Source organism: Amphiura filiformis, chromosome 12, assembly GCF_039555335.1.
Source record: "Amphiura filiformis chromosome 12, Afil_fr2py, whole genome shotgun sequence".
In the NCBI taxonomy this organism is placed as follows: Eukaryota; Metazoa; Echinodermata; class Ophiuroidea; order Amphilepidida; family Amphiuridae; genus Amphiura; species Amphiura filiformis.
The window spans coordinates 44,105,201-44,130,757 of record NC_092639.1 but is presented as its reverse complement, the minus strand read 5'-3'; the positions used below and the strand labels follow the sequence as shown (position 1 = coordinate 44,130,757).

The 25,557-nt window shown below is 36.8% G+C and overlaps 1 protein-coding gene across 1 annotated transcript in view; it reads left to right on the top strand.

The window, feature by feature from the left end:
• LOC140166262 (uncharacterized) overlaps positions 1 to 25,557 on the top strand; it is a 146,274-nt gene that overhangs the window by 33,816 nt on the left and 86,901 nt on the right. Inside the window, exons 2-10 of the mRNA XM_072189670.1 lie at positions 12,278 to 12,483; positions 12,980 to 13,078; positions 22,093 to 22,191; positions 23,404 to 23,502; positions 23,715 to 23,813; positions 24,020 to 24,118; positions 24,300 to 24,398; positions 24,599 to 24,697; positions 24,936 to 25,034. Coding sequence (XP_072045771.1) covers positions 12,286 to 12,483; positions 12,980 to 13,078; positions 22,093 to 22,191; positions 23,404 to 23,502; positions 23,715 to 23,813; positions 24,020 to 24,118; positions 24,300 to 24,398; positions 24,599 to 24,697; positions 24,936 to 25,034 — 990 coding nt within the window. The 5' untranslated portion in view covers positions 12,278 to 12,285. The remainder of the gene's footprint in view (positions 1 to 12,277; positions 12,484 to 12,979; positions 13,079 to 22,092; positions 22,192 to 23,403; positions 23,503 to 23,714; positions 23,814 to 24,019; positions 24,119 to 24,299; positions 24,399 to 24,598; positions 24,698 to 24,935; positions 25,035 to 25,557) is intronic.

The following is a 25,557-nucleotide window of genomic DNA, read 5'->3' as shown; positions in this document are numbered from 1 at the left end:
TTCTGGCAACAAATTGCACATTTTTGCTCTAGCTCAGACATGCTTTGACCGATTTTGACCTAACTTGATCACAACCATCATTGACCACGACCATACACGTCACCTGACTTTTAGTAGGTTAAAGGTTACAGAAGGGTCAAATAGGCTAAAAATGTGATTTCAGCTAAAAATTCTTCTTCTCCTACATGTAACATTCTACAATAACGTCACTTGACCATAAGCATCGGCTATACCCAGTGCCCATAGTGAGTAAACAGAATTGGGTTCAAAGGTCATTAAGGGGCATTACAGGCATATAACCAAATACCTTCAAAATGCTTCTTCTACCACAAATTACATAGCACAATGACGTCACTTGCACATATGCATCAACTATACCCAGTGCCTATAACTTGTACACAGAATTGGGGTCAAAGGTCATTAAAGGGGTAAAATCTTACAATTGCATTATCTGGACATATGTAAGGGATATGTGGCTCAAACTCATTGACAACAAATCTCATGACCAGGGGAAAATTTTACAGGGGTCAGGTCATAGGTCACGCAGAGGTCAAATCTTAGAAATGCATTTTCTGGAAATCTGTAAGGGGTATGGGGCTCAAACTTGGTGACAACCAACTTCATGACCTGAGGAAAATTTTGATACATTTGCAGGGGTCGGGTCAAAGGTCATCTTAGGTCAAATCTTAGAATTTCATTATCTGGACATCTGTAAGGGGTTCAAAGCTCAAACTCGGTGGAACAATTTGAAGGGGTCAGGTCAAAGGTCATCCGGGGCTAAATCTTAGAGTTGCGTTATCTGGACATCTGTAAGAGGTATAGGGCTCACTCTCGGTGACAACAAACCTGGTGACCAGGGGAACATTATTGAACATCTTGCAAGGGGTCAAAGGTCATCTGGGGTCAAATCTTAGAATTGCGTGACAACAAACTTGATGACCAGGGGAAATTTTTGGAACATTTTGCAGGGGTCAGGTCAAAGGTCATCTGAGGTCAAATCTTAGAATTGCATTTTCTGGACATCTGTAAGGAGCACGGGACTCAAACTCGGTGACAACAAACCTCATGACCAGGGAAATACTTTTGGAACATTTTGCAGGGGTCAGATACCTCCACAACACAACAAGCCCCAGCTAGGTTTTGTGGTCTATGACCACCATTTGCCACTAGTTCTAATTCTTACAAGCCGACGACGGATGTCGGCTTGTTCTGTCTCTTCTCAATTCTTCTTCTTTCTTCTTTCTTCTTTCTTCTTTCTTCTTCTGGCAACCAATCAACTGCATCTAGCTTCGCAAAGGATTGACAGATTTCAACCAAAGTTGACCCAAATGACCACTGGGCTAGGCCAAACCTTCCATTTGACTTTGACCTCGCTGTGACCTTTGACCTAGCTATAATGGTCAAAATGTGATTTCACAAAAATGCTACTCCTTCCACAAATTTCATGCAATGATCATGTGACTCATGCATATGAATCAACATGTGGCAGTGCTTAAAACTTCCTAAAAAGAATTGAGGTCAAAGGTCATTAAGGGGTCATTTCCGGTCTGAAAGCTAAAAATATTCAAAAAATCACTGTCTTTACAAAATATATAGCAGAGAGTCGCCATTAGCACACATGCATTGCTACTAGCCAGGGTCTTTAGGATGCCTACAGGTTTGGGGTCAAAGGTCATTAAGGGGTTACTTCCGGTCAAAAACCAAAAATGTTCAAAAATTTTTATCTCAAAATGTAAACAGACCAGAATAATATAACCAACATACATGAATTAGTGTTCCCTGATGTATGCATGGTATTTTTTATTTTGTGGGTCAAAAGGTCATTAAGGGGTCACTTCCTGTTTTTAGCTGAATAATTTCAAGAATTTTTATCTCAAGAACTGAACATGTTAGGATTTTTTAATTAAAATTGGAACAATGCATTTTGTCGGTGTACATAAGGTTTTTTTTACATTGTGGTCAAAGGTCATTAAAGGGGTCAAAAGGTCAATCAAAAATTTTCAAAAAATCAAAATCCATGTATAAGTTCCGATTAAGCTGAAATTCACCAGCAATATTTCTTATGACATCCTAAGCACAGTGCAAGAGCAGTTGACCCCATCCGTAACCCAGGGGTCAAGTTATAGGGGTCAAATTGCGGCTTGTATTCAGCGTCTGTTGACTCTAGTTTCTTCTTTCTTCTTCTGGCAACCAATCAACTGCATCTAGCTTCGCAAAGGATTGACAGATTTCAACCAAAGTTGACCCAAATGACCACTGGGCTAGGCCAAACCTTCCATTTGACTTTGACCTCGCTGTGACCTTTGACCTAGCTATAATGGTCAAAAATGTGATTTCACAAAAAATGCTACTCCTTCCACAAATTTCATGCAATGATCATGTGACTCATGCATATGAATCAACATGTGGCAGTGCTTAAAACTTCCTAAAAAGAATTGAGGTCAAAGGTCATTAAGGGGGTCATTTCCGGTCTGAAAGCTAAAGATATTCAAAAAATCACTGTCTTTACAAAATATATAGCAGAGAGTCGCCATTAGCACACATGCATTGCTACTAGCCAGGGTCTTTAGGATGCCTACAGGTTTGGGGTCAAAGGTCATTAAGGGGTTACTTCCGGTCAAAAACCAAAAATGTTCAAAAAAATTTTATCTCAAAATGTAAACAGACCAGAATAATATAAGCAACATACACGAATTAGTGTTCCCTGATGTATGCATGGTATTTTTATTTTGGGGGTCAAAGGTCATTAAGGGGTCACTTCCTGTTTTTAGCTGAATAACTTCAAGAATTTTTATCTCAAGAACTGAACATGTTAGAATTTTTAAATTAAAATTGGAACAATGCATTTTGTCGGTGTACATAAGGTTTTTTTTACATTGAGGTCAAAGGTCATTAAACGGGTCAAAAGGTCAATCAAAAATTTTCAAAAATCAAAATCCATGTATAAGTTCCGATTAAGCTGAAATTCACCAGGAATATTTCTTATGACATCCTAAGCACAGTGCAAGAGCAGTTGACCCCATCCGTAACCCAGGGGTCAAGTTATAGGGTCAAATTGCGGCTTGTATCAGCGTCTGTTGACTCTAGTTACAAGCCGACGACGGATGTCGGCTTGTTCTGTCTCTTCTCAATTCTTCTTCTTTCTTCTTTCTTCTTACAAGCCGACGACGGATGTCGGCTTGTTCTGTCTTCTTCTAATTCTTCTTTCTTTCTTTCTTCTGGCAACCTCGTGACATTTTGCGTGACTTGCCACGTTTCGCCCTAGCTCTCTTGTGCTTCGACAGATTTCAACCATACTTGAGCCAAATGACCACTGGACTAGACCAAACCTTACATTTGACTTTGACCTGACTGTGACCTTTGACCTTGACCTTATGGCCAAAAATATTGATTTCACAAAAAATGCTACTCCTTCCACAAATTACATGCAATGATCATGTGACTCATGCATATGAATCAACATGTGGTCGTGCTTAAAACTTCCTAAAAAGATTGAGGTCAAAGGTCATTAAGGGGTCATTTCCGGTGAAAGTCTGAAAAATTTGTAAAAATATTCAAAAAATCACTGTCTTTACAAATTATATAGCAGAGCGTCGCCATTAGCACACATGCATTGCTACTAGCCAGGGTCTTTAGGATGCCTACAGTTTTGGGCTCAAAGGTCATTAAGGGGTTACTTCCGGTCAAAAACGAAAATTATCAAAAATGTTAAAAAAATTTTATCTCAAAATGTAAACAGACCAGAATAATATAACCAACATACATGAATAAGTGTTCCTTGATGTATGCATGGTATTTTTATTTTGGGGGGTCAAAGGTCATTAAGGGGTCACTTCCTGTTTTTAGCTGAATAACTTCAAGAATTTTTATCTCGAGAACTAAACAAGTTAGAATTTTTAATTAAAATTGGAACAATGCATTTTGTCGGTGTACACAAGGGTTTTTTTCATTGAGGTCAAAGGTCATTAAAGGGGGTCAAAAGGTCAATCAAAATTTTCAAAAATCAAAATCCATGTATAAGTTCCGATTAAGCTGAAATTCACCAGGAATATTTCTTATGACCTCCTAAGCACAATGCAAGAGCAGTTGACCCCATCCGTAACCCAGGGGTCAAGTTATAGGGTCAAATTGCGGCTTGTATCAGCGTCTGTTGACTCTAGTTTCTTCTTTCTTCTTCTGGCAACCAATCAACTTAATCTAGCTTTGCAAAGGTCTGACAGCTTTCAACCAAAGTTGACCCACATGACCACTGGGCTAGGCCAAACCTTCCATTTGACTTTGACCTCGCTGTGACCTTTGACCTAGCTATAATGGTCAAAATGTGATTTCACAAAAATGCTACTCCTTCCACAAATTTCATGCAATGATCATGTGACTCATGCATATGAATCAACATGTGGCAGTGCTTAAAACTTCCTAAAAAGAATTGAGGTCAAAGGTCATTAAGGGGTCATTTCCGGTCTGAAAGCTAAAAATATTCAAAAAATCACTGTCTTTACAAAATATATAGCAGAGAGTCGCCATTAGCACACATGCATTGCTACTAGCCAGGGTCTTTAGGATGCCTACAGGTTTGGGGTCAAAGGTCATTAAGGGGTTACTTCCGGTCAAAAACCAAAAATGTTCAAAAAAATTTTATCTCAAAATGTAAACAGACCAGAATAATATAACCAACATACATGAATTAGTGTTCCCTGATGTATGCATGGTATTTTTATTTTGTGGGTCAAAGGTCATTAAGGGGTCACTTCCTGTTTTTAGCTGAATAATTTCAAGAATTTTTATCTCAAGAACTGAACATGTTAGAATTTTTAATTAAAATTGGAACAATGCATTTTGTCGGTGTACATAAGGTTTTTTTACATTGTGGTCAAAGGTCATTAAAGGGGTCAAAAGGTCAATCAAAAATTTTCAAAAAATCAAAATCCATGTATAAGTTCCGATTAAGCTGAAATTCACCAGGAATATTTCTTATGACATCCTAAGCACAATGCAAGAGCAGTTGACCCCATCCGTAACCCAGGGGTCAAGTTATAGGGGTCAAATTGCGGCTTGTATTCAGCGTCTGTTGACTCTAGTTACAAGCCGACGACGAATGTCGGCTTGTTCTGTCTCTTCTCAATTCTTACCTAGCCGGGACACCGGCTAGGTCTTGAAATGCTACCGGATCTTTCTTTCTTCTGGCAACAAATTTCAAAATGCTTCTTCCCTTACATGTTACATCCTGCAATGACGTCACTTGCACATATGCATCGTCTATATCCAGTGTCTATAGGGTGTTCACAGATTTGGGGTCAAAGGTCATTAAGGGGTCATTTCCGGTATAAAACCAAATATCTTCAAAATGCTTCTTCTTCCACAAATTACATGTGATGGTGACATGCTTAGATCATGTGACTTGACTTTGGTCGGTGTCTATAGGGTGTTCACAGATAAGGGGTCAAAGGTCATTAAGGGGTCATTTCCGGTTTTAAGCTAAATAACTTCAAGAATTTTTATCTCCATAATTAAGCATAGTAGATTTTTTAAATTTAAACTGTAACAATGCATTTTCTCGGTGTATATAAGTTTTTTTTTATTGGGGTCAAAGGTCATTAAGGAGGTCAAAACGTCAAATTTGCAAAAAAAATATTTAAAACTACGGAAAAGTAGCTGTATCTCAGCCTATGGAAGACGGATAAAGCCCCTACATGCTACAGTGATGCACCATTAATGGTGTGAGATGTCCATAATAGCCGGTCAAAGGTCAAACTTTAAGTTAAGACTGGCATTTCCGGCTCCGGCTAGGTCCAGATCTGTAACCAGATCTAGTTCTTTCTTTCTTTCTTTCTTCTTCTGGCAACCGCAATCAACTGCATGTAGCTCCGCAAGGATTGACAGATTTCAACCAAAGTTGACCCAAATGACCATTGGGCTAGGCCAAACCTTCCATTTGCCTTTGACCTCGCTGTGACCTTTGACCTAGCTATAATGGTCAAAATGTGATTTCACAAAAATGCTACTCCTTCCACAAATTTCATGCGATGAGGACATGGTTATATCATGTGACTCGACTTTAGTCGGTGTCTATAGGGTGTGCTCAGATAAGGGGTCAAAGGTCATTAAGGGTCATTTCCGGTCAAAGTCTAAAAATATTCAAAAATCACTGTCTTTACAAATTACATAGCAGAGAGTCGCCATTAGCACACATGCATTGCTACTAGCCAGGGTCTTTAGGATGCCTACAGTTTTGGGGTCAAATGTCATTAAGGGGTTACTTCCGGTCAAAAACCAAAATTATCAAAAATGTTCAAAACATTTTTATCTCAAAATGTAAACAGACCAGAATAATATAACCAACATACATGAATTAGTGTTCTCTGATGTATGCATGGTATTTTTATTTTGGGGGTCAAAGGTCATTAAGGGGTCACTTCCTGTTTTTAGCTGAATAACTTTAAGAATTTTTATCTCAAGAACTGAACAGGTTAGAATTTTTTAATTAAAATTGGAACAATACATTTTGTCGGTGTACATAAGGTTTTTTTTTCATTGAAGTCAAAGGTCATTAAGGGGGTCAAAAGGTCAATCAAAAATTTAAAAAAAAATCAAAATCCATGTATAAGTTCCGATTAAGCTGAAATTCACCAGGAATATTTCTTATGACATCCTAAGCACAATGCAAGAGCAGTTGACCCCATCCGTAACCCAGGGGTCAAGTTATAGGGGTCAAATTGCGGCTTGTATTCAGCGTCTGTTGACTCTAGTTATATACATGTCATACGGAGAAATGTTGGTCAAAATTCAAAAAAGGAAATTCTGGAGATTTGTGCAGAGAAAACGATGCAACAGCAATGGCGTTGCCCCTTTGTATCATGATGGATTATCTTCAGTGACAGCAAAGTGAAGTCCAGTAGGAGTAGACACCAAACTGGTGAACCTCATTGCAAAAATGTATGAGCAAACCAAATGCTCAGCCGCGGTAAGTGGAAAGATCACCGATTGGTTTGAAGTCCTAGTTGGTGATAGACAGGGATGTCTTCTCTCACTATACCTCTTCAATCTATATCTGGAGTTTGTCATCAAGGACATCCAAAAGCTAGGCTCAGGTGTGCAGATGGGTGACATGTGCATTAATAACATCCGATATGCAGATGACACCACACTCATGGATATGGACTTTGAGAACCTGCAAATATCCACTAATGAATTGGAAAAAGCATGCAGCAGCTGGGGAATGAAAATTAACCCAACAAAATGCAAGATCATGTCTGACGATCCAAGAGATATCATGCTGAACCAAATGCCCATTGTCAAAGTAAATAACCTCGTCTTTCTGGGTAGTAGTGTGCTCTCAGTAGAAGAGGATATTAAACGTCGCACAAAGTTGGCAGCCTGGGCATTTGGTAGATTGAAAAATACCATCTGGTCTAAACATGACATCACCAGATCGCTGAAAGTAAGGATCTACCAGTCGCTCATCCTCCCTATTGCCACCTATGGGTCAGAATCCTGGGCGTTACAAGAATCCAATCGACACAGACTGGATGTTTTTGAAACGCGATACCTTAGGGCAATGCTTGGACTATCCCTAGTTGACAAAATCCGCAACAATTCCATCAGACAGAGTCCCAACATCATTAGCTCCATCTGCCAGAGACGTTTGAAATGAGCTGGTCATATCTTCAGGATGCCTCAACATCGGCTTCCCCACCAAGCCTACATTAATGACTTCAGCAAGAAAAGACCACCAGGTTGTCCACTAACTAGATAGAAGGACCAAATTAAGACGGACCTGGGAATGACCCCACATGAAGCAAAGACACAAATCAACAGGCACAACTGAATGGAGGAGGCTTACTCGGCATGGGGCAAAGGGACACAACGTCCTGTGCAGATAAGTCAAGTATATGGTCGAATCCAACCAAAAGTGTCCACGGGCCAAAAATAAAAGTCCGAAATAAAAATGTCTCCACAATTTTTCCTTTTGCCCATTGATTGATGACATATTGGCCTTATAGGAACCAAAAGTGCCATTACTAATCTTGAAAAATAAATCCAGGACGTGTGATAGTAAATGTGATATCAAAACCCAATGTTACCTACGAATACCACTAGGATGCTTTCACTATCGCAATACTAATCAACCTAAAACAAATGGAATATTCCCATTAACGCTTTTTTCGTGTAATGTAGACCACAGGGTGTCAGGAAAATGCTAGCTCAACCAGAAAATATTTGTTTTTATTTTTATAACGCGATCAATATGATCTTAGTCAATTTATGCTAGTTTATTTTTGAAAATGAAGTTTAGGTCAGTTTCTGTATTTTATTTATCAAATGAGTATGAATCAATTTACACATTGTATAAGAACGAGTATGATATATGTTTTCAAGAATATTAGGAATTATACGCATACACCTAACGCTTTATATAATGAAAAGGTGAAGAAACCCGGGTATTCGTAGGTAACATGAGCGATTTAACAATATCTATATTGAGTTTATAGGTTTAAATTTTGCTATTATGGTAATGAATTAATAAAATGGTAGTTTTAGATCTCTTTCAGATGGTACGTCCAAATGAATAAATGCTATTACCTTTGATCAACATTTTTTTGATGCTTTTAGCAAGATTTTGACCACTTCATTTTGATATACAAGTAGTTAATCAGCAATTTTACATAATAAATAACTGTTGAATGAATCCGTATATAGGTAATAATAGTGTCCTGGGGTACCGCTTAAAGTTTTTGACAATTAATTTCCATTGGTAGGGACACTTCATTACACATGTCATGTATTATGCTGTATTCGTAAGTAACATTTCAGTATTTGTAGGTAAGAATTAGACTTTTGGTGGATATCGCAATCAAAACTTCATTTTATAAAGCACTTTAAATGTATTATTTTCTTTATGTGCGTTTATTGATACTTTAGACCCTACATGTATCATGTATTAATAATGTCTGTTCACAGCGGTTGAAAGAGGATTGAAGTAAGAAACAAAGGCACTAAAGTGACTTTAATTTGATTAATTGCACACAAATCGCTTAAAACCGTTATTGCAGACTTGTGAAGTCCATCTTGGAGTCAGTTACGTCTTGTGGCCTTTCGTTTGAGGGCAACTACAATTAGCTTTATACCAGGGTCCATCAATGTGTTGTCTAGATCATGAGACAATGAGAACGGTCGTTTTTTCCATGGTATTCGCAGGTAACCTTAGCGAAAACGTCAAAAGTTACCTTCGAATAAATCAATTTGGACACAAATTACTCAGAAACCAGAAGGTCGGTAAACATTTAAAATGAAGCACACATGACAGTTGACAAATCCAAGTATTTATCCCTTCTAATCTTCTTTGAATCTGATTTTTCTTTCAAATGAGCAGACCGTCGTCTATTTCAGTACATATTTTTCACCAATTAAGCCGTATTCAGTTTTGCATGGTGGGCATGTATGTGAATTCGCAACTTTCATTGACATATGATTTGATAGCAAACATACAGGCCTTCGTTATGTACCAATATGGGCATTGGCATGAATGGCGGTGTTTCACAATACTGTCATGATATCAAAGTGTATTCGTAGGTAACATTCGGTTACCGAAATTTACCTACGAATACTTGCTTTTATTGTTGACATCTCAGAAATATTTAAACGCAGGTTATTGAAACTTGGTAGAAATAAAGAGTGTATTACCCTGCACCTATTGCTTAACTATTGTTTACTATTCTCTCACTTTGTGGAAATGGCACAGCTTTTAACATGTATTCGGAGGTAATGCATATTTTTACCAAACCTACCTTTGTGCCATTTAGAATTTCTGGCAGCTAAACACAATAATAAAGATGTCCGAATGCAATGCATTTCAGTATTGGACATATCAAAGCTTGTATCAATTGCGCATTTATTAGCGATTTCCATTTTTTAAAGATATATCTAGTGCTATGAAAAATTGTATTCGTAGGTAAAGTAAAAAAAGACAAATCAAAAAATTATCACAAAAAATTCATAATTATGTACAAATATGTGAAAAATTGAACAGGCAATCTTTGAATACACACCTTTCAGGAAATCAATTTAGATTCAATCCAATGACTTCTTTTCATAACTGATTTAGATGTTTTTAAAAATACTTTCAGAAATATTGTGAAAAAATAGGTAAAAATAGCATGTTTTGGGGTCTCTGTGTCTAAGTTTTTCACAGAAGGGGTCTTATTATATATGGCGCGAAGCGTATGATCAAGGCGAATAAACACAATACAAAAACGAATGCCAATTGATTAATACTTTTAAGTTATGGCCCTGAACACGCCGTGTACACTTTTCGTTGGATTCGACCATATGTAAGTCATCTTTGTTTTATATCGAGGCGGAGAACCCTATATCTCATTAGCAAATGATATGTCTGCTATAGGTTCGTATTATCTGTTGCGAAACTATAGGCCTTTACTGAAAAGGCTGTCAAAAATAGAAATAAGTGGCATATATTTTGATGTGCCAATATTATGTAGCCCTAGTACCATAGATTTGACGTGTATCGGGAGCTGCACTGTTATTAATGAAGAAAAACTTTTTTGATGTAATCTCTTTAGTTGGAGAACAGGTCCACACATATACTGGTCGTGGAGGGCACCATCGGGGGTATATTGCTAATACCCGAACTAACCGCTTTACAATAAAACAATAATAATAATACAATAAACAACTAAGGTTAAAAGCAAACACATAATACCGATAAGTAAACAAAATTAGAAACTGATTTAAATAAAGATATTAATAAAACATCTACCTCACTTTTTACACGTTTATTGTAGTGAAAACAGCAACAGACAAACATGTTTTTAGTCTTTCTTTACATTTTATTCAGTTTTTTCAATTACTTCAATTACTTCAATTTTCCCAATTACATGAAATCCTGTTTTCCGTTTTCTACCTCCGATTCCGTGAAATTTGTTCGTTTTCCATATAACGGAAAACTTATGGCTCTAAGTCTTAGTTGGTATATCCGGCTCAAAATTTTCCGTTTTTATATATTCTAAGTGTATCATCAAAGCAAAACAACAACAAAAAAAATATGCAAATGAGCTACCAAATTAGCATATTTCGCGACGAACACCTAGTGCGATTTGAAGACCGCCAATGTCCACCAACGTCACACCACTATACGCCTTACCAGTTCCGAGAAATTGGACGGAATGAAATTTATGCAAATGAGCTACCAAATTAGCATATTTTGATACGAAAGCCATGGAAATAATAAATAATCCCACCATAAAAGAGACCAGCTGGTAAACATGGTATATGGATACCATGAGAAGGACCGCTGTGTCGCAACAGAGGCTAATAAGGGTAGGTGTCGCATTGAAGACCATCATCATATGCTAATTAGGTCAGGGGTTACTAAACCTAACCCTAACCCTAACCCTAACTCTAACTCTAACCCTAACCCTAACACTAACCCTAACCCCCATAACCCCTGACCCTAATTAACATTATGATGATGGTATGTCTTAAATGAGACCTCTACCTTGTTAAGTGTGGGACACAATGTCATCGCCCCGATATCTTCATGGCAGAAATCGCCATGGTAGATTGAATCCACCGCCACACATGGCCATTATACATATCGACCTGTTAAATATAACAGGCCGAAGGACATCTGACTAAGGCTACTGAAAATAGCCCCGATTAGCTCGGTTACTCACCTCGCTCTGTGTCAGTCAAGCATGGTATGCCATAGGTCATATTCTTTTAGACAACCTTCACGATTGGCCTATACACTGCGCTATATAATTCGGCACATATAAATCAGAATTATTGCGGAATTATTGTCAGTTTTTGACTCAAGACGCAAGCTACTGTCTCAAAGCGCAAGCTACCGACTATCATATCTGTTCAAAATATATATTCATGTGCAAGGAACCACATTTGGTTTCTTTATACGAAATCATTTACGGGAGATATTCATCATTTTCTAACCCGGTATCCGAAGATTTTCGTCTGATATCAAAATCGTGCATAGCAATTCACGTGTATCGATCCCGTGTATTCATTTTAGTGTCTCTGCTGCACCAAATAATTATTAGCCAGACGATGTCGGTGTGTGGGAGTGTCGGAATACAAGATGACCCGATGTCGGAACATAGGTTCGCAGTACAAGCGATTCACAGAGAGGAGGTTAATTCATTTTAACACAATAGAGCGTAGTGGGACTGAAGAGAGCAATAAATCTGAATTATTTACAACTATAATTGTAATGTTTTTGTTTGCCGTCTGTGAACTTGAATTTTAGGTAAAATAATGGACGAAGAAGATCGTACAGATGACGAAACAAGCCTGAAAAACAACGACATTCTTGATAAAGAAGACAAGCGTGCGGCTGTCAAAAGCGGTCTGGAAGATATCAGCAGTCTTGACGAAGAAGACCAACAGTTTATGAACGATATTGTGTCACGAATACAGGCTGGGGACGATGTGGAAGTGGATGTTCGGAATAGAGTAAGTGAGATAAATAAAGGGATTAACTTGAGTCAAAGAAGTTTACTTAATAAAACAATTTGATACGGCGGCAAAGACTTAGGCTAAAATCACCAAGAAGCACAACTAACACACTGTTCTATAATTCAATTCAAAACAAATGAATTAATCAATTATCTTAGTGTGATACTGTACACTTGACGACATCTGGCAGAACAAGTATTAACATAAAAACAATAAAACAACTATAGCCTATAACATTTTCAAATCACCAAGAATTACATTTCCAATATCTGTGATAAAACTTAAATTCTGAAACCAAGTGGAAACTCAAAGGAAAATTAATTTCCAACGGAGATGCACTCGATTTGGGATCAGTTCGTTATTCTGACGGGGCCTTATTCCACAAGGATCGTTATTCCAAACTAAACGGATAGAAATTCCGATCTATTTAGCTTCATTTTGTGGAAGATCCCATTGTTTGCGATGATAAATATGTTTCAATTTTTCTCTACAGGATGGATGGACTGCTCTAATACTGGCAACCCAGAATTGCCATACGGAGACTGTCACGTGTCTTATTGAGGCAAAGGCGTCATTGGATATCCAGACTCAGGTGAACACTCATCTTTAACTGCTGGCCAGTCCAAATCACTTGAACAGCTGCAAAGAAGAGCTTGCAGGATAGTCCTGGGCAGGAATTTTACATCTTATTCTCTCCAATAATCCTAGAACAAATGATTTACTACCCCCTGTCAGGGGCAGGGTCCATGGTCGCAACCTACGCAATGCTAACAAATTGTCCCAGCTTTTTACCAGAACCTCGCGCTTCCAGGGTAGTCCAATTCAATATTTTATTAGATTATTAAATAGTTAGTTTTTTTCATATTAACTGCTCAGGGCTGTCCTGCTAACTTAATTCATTCAGCCCCTATATGCCACTGTTGATTTTTTATGATATTTTATCCCTTTTTAATTTTTATTTACATAACTTATTTGATACTGATGTGTGATAAATTGTGTATTGAAATGTGTCGTATTGATTGTTGTATAATATCATATATTTTTGATGTGTTTTAAAATTGTAAGTTTACATGTAATAGGGCTGCGATATGAAATAAAATAAACTTTACTACTACTACATATACAAACATTTTATGCTTTTAGTTCTATGGCTTTTGATAATATATACCGGTACCTATATAATAGGGGTATTTCTGACACATTTTGAACCAATTAGAGAAATATTAACTAGAAAGACATATATTTTACTTTAGTTTGGGGAAGCTCCTATTCGTCGTCATTCATCTATCTAGATATGCAAACATTTTATGCCTTTAGTTTATATATCTACCAGTGCTAAAATCTATGGCTTTTGATAATATTTGGGAGTAATTCTAAAACATTTTGAACCAATTAAAAAAACATAAATAGAAAGACATATATTTTGCTTTATTTTGTGGAAACAAAATACAGGGTGTCCCCCCAAAAAGAGAACCCTCATTGCGCCCTCTTTTTCTCCTATTTGTGAAAAGTTGATCAAATATATTTTGGCATGAAAAGAAACCTTTAATCGTTAGCTTTAATAAACCAAAACAATTATTTCAATCGGCTTACAACTTGAAGATATGCCCTTCTAAAGAAAAGTACCCGTTTTTCACTCTGTCCACGGATAGCAAACGGAGTGGTTGGGACGGGGCATGCTGTGGAATGGCCTACAAGATCACCAGTCCTCACACCACTTGATTTCTTTCTCTTTGGCATTGTTTGGGCCAAAATCCAAGATCTTCGCAAACGTATTACTGCTGCATTCGCAAGTATCCGGCGCACAGGGCTACCTTTTAACCTAAAAGAGAAATGACTTATGTTGTAAATAAAAAGAAAGCAAGAAACAACAAAGTAAGAAAGTAAGAAACATAATAAAACAAAAAGGCATAATAACCAAGGAAAAATAAGTAATTGCGAGTATAGCAAAAGAAGTCCCATCCCACGTCCATGTTACCCACAAATTAATGATATAGGAGTATGTTTGTATATCTCCAGTTCAATCAAATATAAGTTAAGGACTGATCTTTGTATTTCAAATCCAAACTTTGAATCCTGTTTTATACAAAACAAAGATTCACGAAATATGTTAGTTGGCGTTTTTTACCGTGCCCATACAGCCATAGAGCATTTTATTAATGACATTAGTCCAATACTTGACAAAATAACGAACGAAAAAAAACAGGAATGCTATCTAATGGGAGATTTTAACATAGACATGTTAAAGGATGATTGTCACAAACAAACTCATGAGTATCTAAATCTTGTTTATTCATATTCATTTTTACCAACCATTTACAAACCTACCAGAATAACTGAACACAGTGTTACAATTATTGATAATATTCTTACAAATAACTATTACGATATTAACTCAGAAATAATTGTTACAGATATCAGTGATCATTTACCAACTATATTGATCAAAAAACAGGTAGCAAGGAAAACGCCAACTGAAAAGAGAAAATATTTCTATTAGAGGAATCACAATGAAAGTAATATTAACAACTTAAGACAAAAACTTTCGAATGTAGATTGGAAGGCAGAATTGGATAACGAAGATGTTAACGATAGTTACAATAAATTTGTACATACCTTTAGTAAATTGTATGATGAATGTATACCTTTAAAGAAACATAAGTGTAATAACAAAAAAGAACCGAAATCTCCGTGGATAAGTGATATGATGAATGTATACCTTTAAAGAAACATAGGTGTAATAACAAAAAAGAACCGAAATCTCCGTGGATAATTTGATTTGATTTGATTTATTGATAATCCAGGCAAACATACATACAATAGCAGAAAAAAAGCCTTAAAACAATAAACACAAATACAATAGTCAACGGGGTCCCTGGCGGATTCCCTAATAGCGAACTAAATCACTTTGAAGTGGGTCTCCGATAACCCCGTTGACGAAAGATATTATATATAAAAAACGATTAAAAAAAAACCCCGCACACACAACACATTACTGATAAAGGTACATACAACTACGCGTTTTGCGCGAAAAAGAAAACAAACTAAAAACAATTTCACTGGAGACATCATTTGGTAAGGTGGACCATAACCTGGGAAATGCGACAAAGAGGGAATTATGGAAAGCGTCAGTTCGGCTGCGATGGAAATGCCGGAAATCTATGTTGACTGCTTGTCTGGAGGAAAGAGTATTCAGCTTGATATAGTCAGCCCAGCTAATATTGTATTTATTCCACAGACATCCAACAGCAAACATAATGCGAAGATAATCAAAGCGAGAAAGAATGATGGGAATCTCAAGGGTCTGGAGCCTTGTACTGTAGAAGGCCTAGACTGCCAGGTACCAGGAAAACAGTATCTGGTGAACCTTCTCTGGACCCCTTCCAGCTTATTTTTGTGACCCTCCCTGTTAGGAGCCCAAACTGGAGCACAGTACTCCAGGATAGGTCTCACCAGAGCAAAGAAAAGTTTCTTCATGGTATCCGGGTCGTTGGATCCAACCGTTCTTTGGATGAAGCCAAGCAAACGTTGGGCCTTACTAGTGATAGTATCAACATGGGGACCCCACTCAAGGTTAGAAGACAAGACAACGCCGAGGTGTTTATAAGTAGAAACGGTTTCAAGAGGCATATCACCCATCTGATATCTAACGGAAAGAGGACGATGGGATCTGGTAATGTGCATTACCACACATTTAGCAGCATTAAGGGGAAGCCTATTGATGGTACTCCACGTCCTGATTGCATCTAAGTCATTCTGAAGAATATTTTCATCCTGGGGAGATGTGATTGGTCTATAAAGGACCGTGTCGTCGGCATACTGTGGAAGAGACAATGAAACAAAACAGGGAAGATCAAGAACATGGACATTAAAAAGTAGGGGGCCAAGAATGGAGCCCTGTGGGACCCCAGACCTAACACAAATCCAGTCGGAGAATTCACCAAGGTATTGCACCCTTTGGGTTCTATTATAGAGGTACGAGGTGAACCATTTTTAAAAAAATGCTTAAAAGCATTTGACCACATATACCATATCCATGAAGCTTAGACAGAAGAAGACTATGGCTGACCTTGTCAAAGGCTTTGGACCAATCAAGGAACACAGCATCAATTCTAGGAGGACAGCGTTCATCCAGAATGGACGCCCAGTCATGGTACATGGTGACAAGCTGAGTAGCACACGATCTTCCTGGACAGAAACCGTGTTGACCCTCTGCGACTAGACCATGCCAAATCAGGTGCGACTGAAGTCTATTGGCAACAATCCTCTCCATAACTTTTCCAACTGTAGAACACAGAGATATGGGCCGGTAGTTTCTAAAATCGTCCTTGGAACCATTTTTGTAAATAGGCACAACATTTGCCTTTTTCCAGTCCTCGGGAAAAGTTCCCGAGGCCACAGAAAGATTGAATATTCTAGCAAGAATGTTACCAATTACAGGAGCAGATAATTTCAACAGTCAAGAACTGATGCCGTCAGGGCCTGGAGACTTCGAAATATCAAGTTTGGAAAGAATTTCAAGAACCTCAGCACCGTCCGTATTCAAGGTCGAAAGTAATAACATACCAGGATGGTCAGCACACTTGTGAATTACATCATTTGGGTCATAGGCAGACTGATCAACAGTGAAGTTGTCTTGAAAATGGGAGGCAAAAATTTGCGCAATCTCAGCAGGATTGTCTGCAAGAGATTTGACATAACTAGAATAACATCTTTTCACTTCATATTTAACCTTATTTCTAAAGTTCTTATATTTTGCCCAATTCGTTGAAGAATTACTAGATATAGCAGCTTTGTACAACCTACGCTTCTTTCTGACAAGCCTGATCATATCGTTGGTTATCCACGGAGCGCGTCTACGGTTTTTCGGCGCAGCTCTGGGCACTACGTCGTTGACAACAGCAAGATAAAGATCTTTGAAATTATTCCAAGCATAATCAACATCAGGTGGATCAGTGAAGCATATATCCCAAGGTGTATTAATTAAAGTTTGAAGAAAGATATCAATATCGAGTTTATGATACAATAGAATTGGACGGCTTTTTGGAGATTGCTGGCTGTTTAAAAGAAGTTTATATGTAACAATATCATGGTCACTTTTGCCCAGTGCAGGCAATGAATTAAGTGACTGAAGAGTGTCAGGGGTATTAATGTACACATGATCAATGATAGTTGAATCATTTTCTTACGATCCGTGACCATTCATAGCATACCTTTGTTTCTCTGTGGATTTGACTAGATGGACATATTCTAAGAAAAAATAGCTCCCATGTCCCTCCCAAAAATGGTGGGAAAATCTATTTGTAGCTCATTTTTCAAAATGGCCGCCGGTGACATATTGAAAAACATGAAAATCTATATACCATGACCTGGATAGGCTATAATGACAAATAATGTGCCGTTTTCAACTATTTTTGGCATGCCAGACCTTTTAAGGTAATATTCAAAGTGTTTAGAGGTCATCTTGACCCCTAAATCCATGAAAACCCGTTTAAGATCATATTCGAAGAGTTTGGGGTCACATTGACCCCTATATCCAAGATGGCCGCCAGCGCCGTATTGACAAAAACATGAAAATCTATATACCATGAAGTGGATAGGCTTTTGTCATATCCAAAGTGTTTGGGGGTCATCTTAAACCCTAAATCCAAGATGGCCACCAGCGCCATATTGAAAAACATGAAAATCGATATATCATGAAGTGGATTGACTATAATAACCAACAATGTGTCGTTTTCAACTATTTTGGGCATGCAAAACCATTTAAGATCATATTCAAAGAGTTTGGGGTCACCTTGACTCCTAAATCCAAGAGGGCCGCCAGCACCATATTGACAAAAACATGAAGTGGATAGGCTATACTGACAAATATTCCACTATTTTTGGCATGCCAAACCTTTTCATGTCGTATTCAAAGTGTTTGAGGGGCATCTTGACCCCCTAAATCCAAGATGACTGTCTAAGTCATGTTGAAAAACATGAACATCGATATTTAAGATGTGACACACATGAGGCCAATACTTATTTTTACTCAATTACTTATACTATAGATTTTGAAAGTGTTACCTTAGTTCTTTCAGGAAAGTTGCACATTAAGAGCATGTGATGGAGAACAGAACAGACACTGAAGAGCTACAGAGCAACCAAGAGATTGATAAACTAGAATGCATGCTGAAAGATCATTTCCCTGTAAAAGACAGTTTAGAAAAGTAGAGAAATGGGAGAACATTAAGGACAAATTTTTACAATGGAAGGGCCTTGATAAATTTCAACATGTCAATACAACTGTGGAATGGGATAAAGGACCTAAGGGTTGTCATATGCATGCTACTTGTTGTACCACGATGTCTAACACACACGCTCACTGCCAAGCTACAAAATGCAAGCACAAATCTGAGAAATCAAAAAAAAAAAAAAGAAAAAAAAAAAGAGGCTGGGATGTCCGGTCAGCAATCATCTTTCTCAGGACATCCTCCCAAGAAACTTCGTTCAAGTATACGTGTTCTGCATGATAAGGCATTGTGCGTCCACAAAAGGCTGGTAACCGGGACAAAAACACTGTTGTTACTTTTGACACAAGATGCATGGAGAAGATTCAAGGCACACACTATCTACATTGCAGATGAGGATACAAGAGAGCGGTTAGATACGTTTATAACGTCAATCCCAGACAGGTAAACAGCCTTTGGCTTGGAAATCAGATACCACGGTCATTGCTGGCGTCAATATGTCAGCAATCAAGCGAGAAATAATCTCAGTAAAAATGCAGAGCATCTAGAGCATGTTAACCTTCGGGAGGCTCAAGCTTTGTTCTTTCAACATATCCAACAAGTCATATTTGAAGATCGTGAAATACGCACCCTTGAAGGACTGCTCCAAGATTACATTCGCATTACTTCAAACTACGAGCACTTTTCCCAAGTAAGGTCCAGCTACCTCAAGGAACTTCTGATCAAAGAATTTGGAAAAGTCAGAGGATTTCACGAACGTATTCAGAAGAATGTTAATGAGCTTGTGTATGATACAAGAGCTGCCGGTACATACATCGAGGCCGCGCTGTTATCACTGGGAGTAACGGATGACCAGTTGGTCAAGAATGTCGCAACACGACTTAGAGAACAGGTCATCAAAAGAACCACTATATTAATTCTATAATTGGACGTAAGAAAAATAGAAATGTACAATCAATTTAAAAATACTCAAGGTGATATTATACTTGATTCTGAGAAGATTTCAAATGAATTTAATGACTTTTTTTGTCAATATAGGACCAAAATTAGCCTCCAATATCAAATGTACTGGGAAAAATTATTATGATTATTTAGAAAAACCATTCACCAGCAGTGTGTATATGAAACCAATTGTAAGTGAAGAAATTATAAAAATTATACATAAGTTCAATCAAAATAAGAGTGCTGGTTATGACAACTTTGGTAAGTACATTGTTAAAAGAATTGCTAAAGAAATCTCAGATCCATTAACAATAATTTGTAATCTGTCTCTCAGGGAAGGCGTCGTTCCAGATGAATTAAAAATAGCAAAAGTAATTCCTATCTATAAAAAAGAGAATCCCGAATGTTTTTCTAATTATCGTCCTGTTTCAGTTTTGCCATGTTTTTCCAAAATACTTGAAAGACTTGTGTTTAACAGATGCATGAATTATATTGACAAATATAACATATTAAATGATAAACAGTTTGGATTTAGACCAAAACATTCTACATATGGCAATTTTAGAATTTATTGACAAAGTCAGTAATTCAGTTGAAAAAAAAGAAACAACCTTAGGAATATTCCTGGACTTGTCAAAAGCCTTTGATATCATTGATCATAGCATATTATTATATAAATTGGAATACTATAGATTTAGAGGTAATGTCTTGAAATGGTTTGAAGATTATTTATCAAATAGAAAACAGTATGTATATTATAATTCATGTAAATCTCAATATAAAAATATTCAATGTGGAGTGCCCCATGGATCAATCCTGGGCCCATTATTATTTCTTTTGTATGTAAACGACATCACAAACACCTCATCGATTCTTGAATTTGTATTGTTTGCCGACGATACCACTATCACCTATTCACATACAGACATTTTGTCTAAGTATGATCTAGTTAATAAAGAATTACTTGAAGTCAATAATTGGTTTAAGACGAATAAGCTGTCAGTTAATGCAAGTAAGACCAATTTTATGGTGCTTGGAACTAACTATGAAACATCACGTATATCAAATAATGTAAAAAAAGATATCATATTGGACGATACTACCCTAGAACGGGTTGACAAGACCAAATTCCTAGGAGTGACAATTGACGAAAATTTGACATGGAAAATACACATTGATAACAAAGAACATTGGAGTAATAAACCAAATTAAGCACTTTGTACCAGAGAAAGTTTTATATTCACTATATTGTACATTAATTCTTCCTTATATCAATTATGCTATTTTAGCATGGGGAAATACATGTAAGAACTACTTAGAGAAGATTTTTGTACTGCAAAAAAAGGCACTTAGAATCATTTCAAATAGTCATTATTTATGTCACTCTGCTCCTATTTTTAAAAAGTATAAATTACTTAATGTTTATGACACATATCATACGGAATTTAGCATATTTATGTATAAACATTTTTCAAATCAGCTACCTGTAGCATTCGACAACTATTTCATGCAGCAGATAAATCGACATAAGTATCGCACAAGAAATGCCGATGACTATAATATATGTCATACAAAAACAGAATTTGCTCACAAAACAATAAAAGCTGCCGGTCCTAGGAATTGGAATATTACTGATAAATATATAAAGATGGCAAAATCGGTAAAAGTTACAAATAAAGAAAAGTCTAATAAAAAAATTACATCTAATATTTAGGCATTATTTAATGACCTCACCCATTTCCAACCCAACTATCAATTTCTTGTGTGGACTGTGGAATGTTTATTTATTGAAACGTTACAAATATTTATATTGGTTCTTTCTTTGCATGTTCTTCTCCTCTTTCTTTTTTCTTTTATCTGTTAAGTTTGTGTGATTGTATGTTGTAACTTAGGGCAGTGTAAGGGGGTGCTCGCTTCAGGCCTTTGGGCATTTTGAGCATCTCCTCATTCAAATTTTGTGTCTTTTATTTATATTTTGTATGTTGATTTGAATGAATTAAAATGATGATGTATGTATGTATGTAAACCCACCGGTAAAGCCCATTCCCTAAATAAAGTTGTTTTTATAAAGCTATCATTGAGGAATGTTTGATATTCATGTACTCATTTGCAATCTTGAAGTAGCCAAACCTCCTCCGTGGACAAAGTGAAAAACGGGTACTTTTCTTTAAAAGGGCATAACTTCAAAAGTTATGAGCCGATTGAAATAATTGTTTTGGTTTATGAAAGCTAACGAATCAAGGTTTCTTTACATTTGAAAATATATTTGATCAGCATTTTAAAAATAGGAGAAAAAGAGGGCTCAATGAGGGTTCTCTTTTTTTGGGACACCCTGTATACATGATAAAACCATTCTTTTATAAAACAAGAAATGCATGAAGCTGCAGATTTAGCAAACCTTATATTGTAATTAAAGATCAATTTGCGTTTACAGGATGGAATGACTGCTCTGATGCTAGCAGCCGAGAATGGCCATACAGAGATTGGAAAGTGTCTTATTGTGGCTAAGGCGTCATTGGATATACAGAATCAGGTGATGTTTACTTCATCTCTCTAGATATCAATCATTTTTATGTTTTCAATCTACCAGTGCAAAAATTACATGACTTTTGATAACATTTTGAAACATCTTGGAATAGTAAGAGAAATGTTGAATATCCAGAATCAGGTGATTTTTATTTCATCTATTTAGATACGCAAACATTTTATTCTTTTAGTTATCTACCAGATCAAAATTTCTAAGGATTTTGTTAATATATAGTAATCATGTTTTAGACCAGTAAGAGAAATTTCAACTAGAAAGACCCTCTACATACAAGATTGGTCAAGCCCTGCATAATCTGCATAGAGTCTAGGGAGATGGTTGTGGAATCACCGTATGGGGAGCATTTCACAGTAGGTCGAATTCACACCTCTACATGCTAGAAGGACACATGAATCAGGACCAATACCTGCATGTTCTAGATACAGTTATGCTTCCGTTTGCAAGAAGAGACTTCGGGAACAATTTCGTGATCCAAGATGACAACACCACGGCGCACAGGGCCCTACTCGTGAGGGAATTTTTTGAAAATGAGAATGTAGAACAGCTGGACTGGTCGGCTTTGACCCCGAATATGAACCCTTTAGAGTATCCCGCAGGTTAGGTAACATAGACAACCAACCAAATCAACCTAAAGAAACTTAGACACGCCCTCCTTGCTTGCTGGCAAGATATTCCACAAGGAACCTTGGTAAACCTGGTCGAGTGAATGTCACGTCGCGTACATGACATGTGGACACACCAAATATTGAGTTGTGTTATCTCAAGCAAGAGACTTATCTGAACATGTCACAATGAGAGTTTAAGTTTTTGTTTAAACAATTAAGTTTGCTAGTGTCTTTAATCTTGTTTTGTGATACAAAGAAACCACCAAAAAGTGTTGCGATTGTGTGACCCTTCCTTTGCAATGCGCTACCTCAGGTAATTCTTTGTTTGCAAACTGTATCTTTCAATTAAATTCAACTGAGCATTACGCCAGAACAATAAGCCTGTTCCTAATATGATTGAAAACTGCATTAGACATGAAAATAAAAATATTCCAAACTTTTTTTCCATGACTGTATATAGAGGCCATTCTGATACATTTTGAACCAATAAGAAAAATTTTAACTAGAAAGGCAAATATTTTGCTTTATTTTGTGGAAGCTCCAATTGTTTGCGGAAAATATTAGATGGTAACCACGTTTCGATTTGTCTCTTCAGCATGGATGGACTGCTCTAATGCTTGCATCCAAGACCGGAAATACAGAGATTGTCACGTTTCTTGTTAAGGCCAAGGCGTCATTGGATATCCAGGCTCAGGTGATTTTCACTTCATCTATCTAGATATTTTATGGTTTTAGTTTATCTATCTACCAGTGTAAAAATATATGGCTTTTGATATTAAGGGATCATTCTAAAACATTTTGAACCAACAATGTAAAAACTAAAAAGAATTTTACTTTATTCTGTGGATGCTCACATTGTATGCGGTAAATTTCGAATGGTAACCACATTTCAGTTTGTCCTTACAGGATGGATCGACTGCTCTGATTCTGGCATCTCAGAATGGCCATACAGAGATTGTCTTGTGTCTTATTGAGGCAAAGGCGTCATTGGATATCCAGACTCAGGTGAACTTTTAATACTTCATCTATCTCAATATACAAACATGTCTACCAGTGCAAAATTTCTATATGGCTTTTGATAATATATAGGGGATCATTCTGAAATATTTTGAACCAATTAGAGAAATGTTAACCGGAAAGGCAAATAATATTTTATTTTGGTGAAAGCGGGAAATATTAGATGGTAACCACGTTTCGATTTGTTTCTTCAGCATGGATGGACTGCGCTAATGCTTGCATCCGAGAACGGACATACAGATATTGTCACGTTTTTTGTTAAGGCAAAGGCGTCATTGGATATCCAGGCTCAGGTGATTTTTACTTTCATCTATCTATTCTATATTTTATATTTTATGGTTTTAGTTTATCTATCTACCAGTTCAAAAATTCCATAGCTAACTAGAAAGTCAAACATTTTGCTTTATTTGGTGGAAGCATAAATTGTTTGCGGTAAATATAAGATGCTAACCACGTGTCCATTTTTCTCTCCAGCATGGATGGACTGCTCTAATGCTTGCATCCGAGAACAAACATACAGAGATTGTCACGTTTCTTATTGAGGCAAAGGCGTCATTGGATATCCAGACTCAGGTGATTTTCACTTATCTATCTAACAGTGCCAAAATTCTTTAACAGTTGATAACTTGAATATTTAAGGGTCATTCTGAAACATTTTGAACAAATAAAGAAAATGTTAAATAGAAGGAAATATATTTTGCTTTCTTTTGTGGAAGCTTCTATTGTCTGCGGCAAATATTAGATGCTAACCACGTTTCAATTTGCCTCTACAGCACGGGTGGACTGCTCTGATGCTGGCATCCCAGGATGGTCATACAGAGATCGTCACACGTCTTATTGAGGCAAAGGCGTCATTGAATATCCAGACTCAGGTGAACTTAACTTCATCCATCTAGATATGCATACATTGTATGCTTTTAGTTTATCTCTCTACCAGTGCCAAAAACTATAACGACTTTCATAATAATTATAGAGGGGTCATTCTGAAACATTTTGAACCAATAAGGAAAATGGTAACTAGAAAGACACATATTTTACGTTATTTTGTGAAAGCTCCAATTGTTGGTGGTGAATATTTGATAGTAACCACGTTTCAATTTGTCTCTACAGAGTGGATCAACGGCTTTGATGCTGGCTTCCCAGAATGACCAAACATATATTGTTACGTGTCTTATTCAGGCAAAGGCGTCATTGGATATTAAGTCTCAGGTGAACTTAATCTATCTGGATATGGCACATTTAATGCTTTTAGTTTATCTATATAACAGGGCCAAAATTCTTTGGGTTTTGATAATATTAAGGGATCTAAAATGAGCGTTTATTGCGTTTCGACAGTATTTTTGAGGACATGAGAGCACCTCAGACCTATCGAATTGCATTCTGAATACGAAGCATGTCTTTCTGATATCAAATAATTTTCATTTTTGAAAATCACAATATAATATAAATTTTATGACAAATTATAAAAATTTGATATTTTTCAAATTTTTGATATATAACAGTCCTCGAAGTAAATTATATAAATCTAATGATATAGTCTTAAAGTGTATGTAGCAGGGAGGAAAAGCCGACGGTCAATTGAAAATTTTGACCTTTCATGTTGAAAATATAGATTTTTTTCCCAAAAAGACCTAATTTTTTTTTTTTTTTTTTTTTTAAAAATCCATATCTTCAATACGAAAGGTCAAAATTTTCAATTGATCGTCGGCATTTCATCCCACCTACATACACG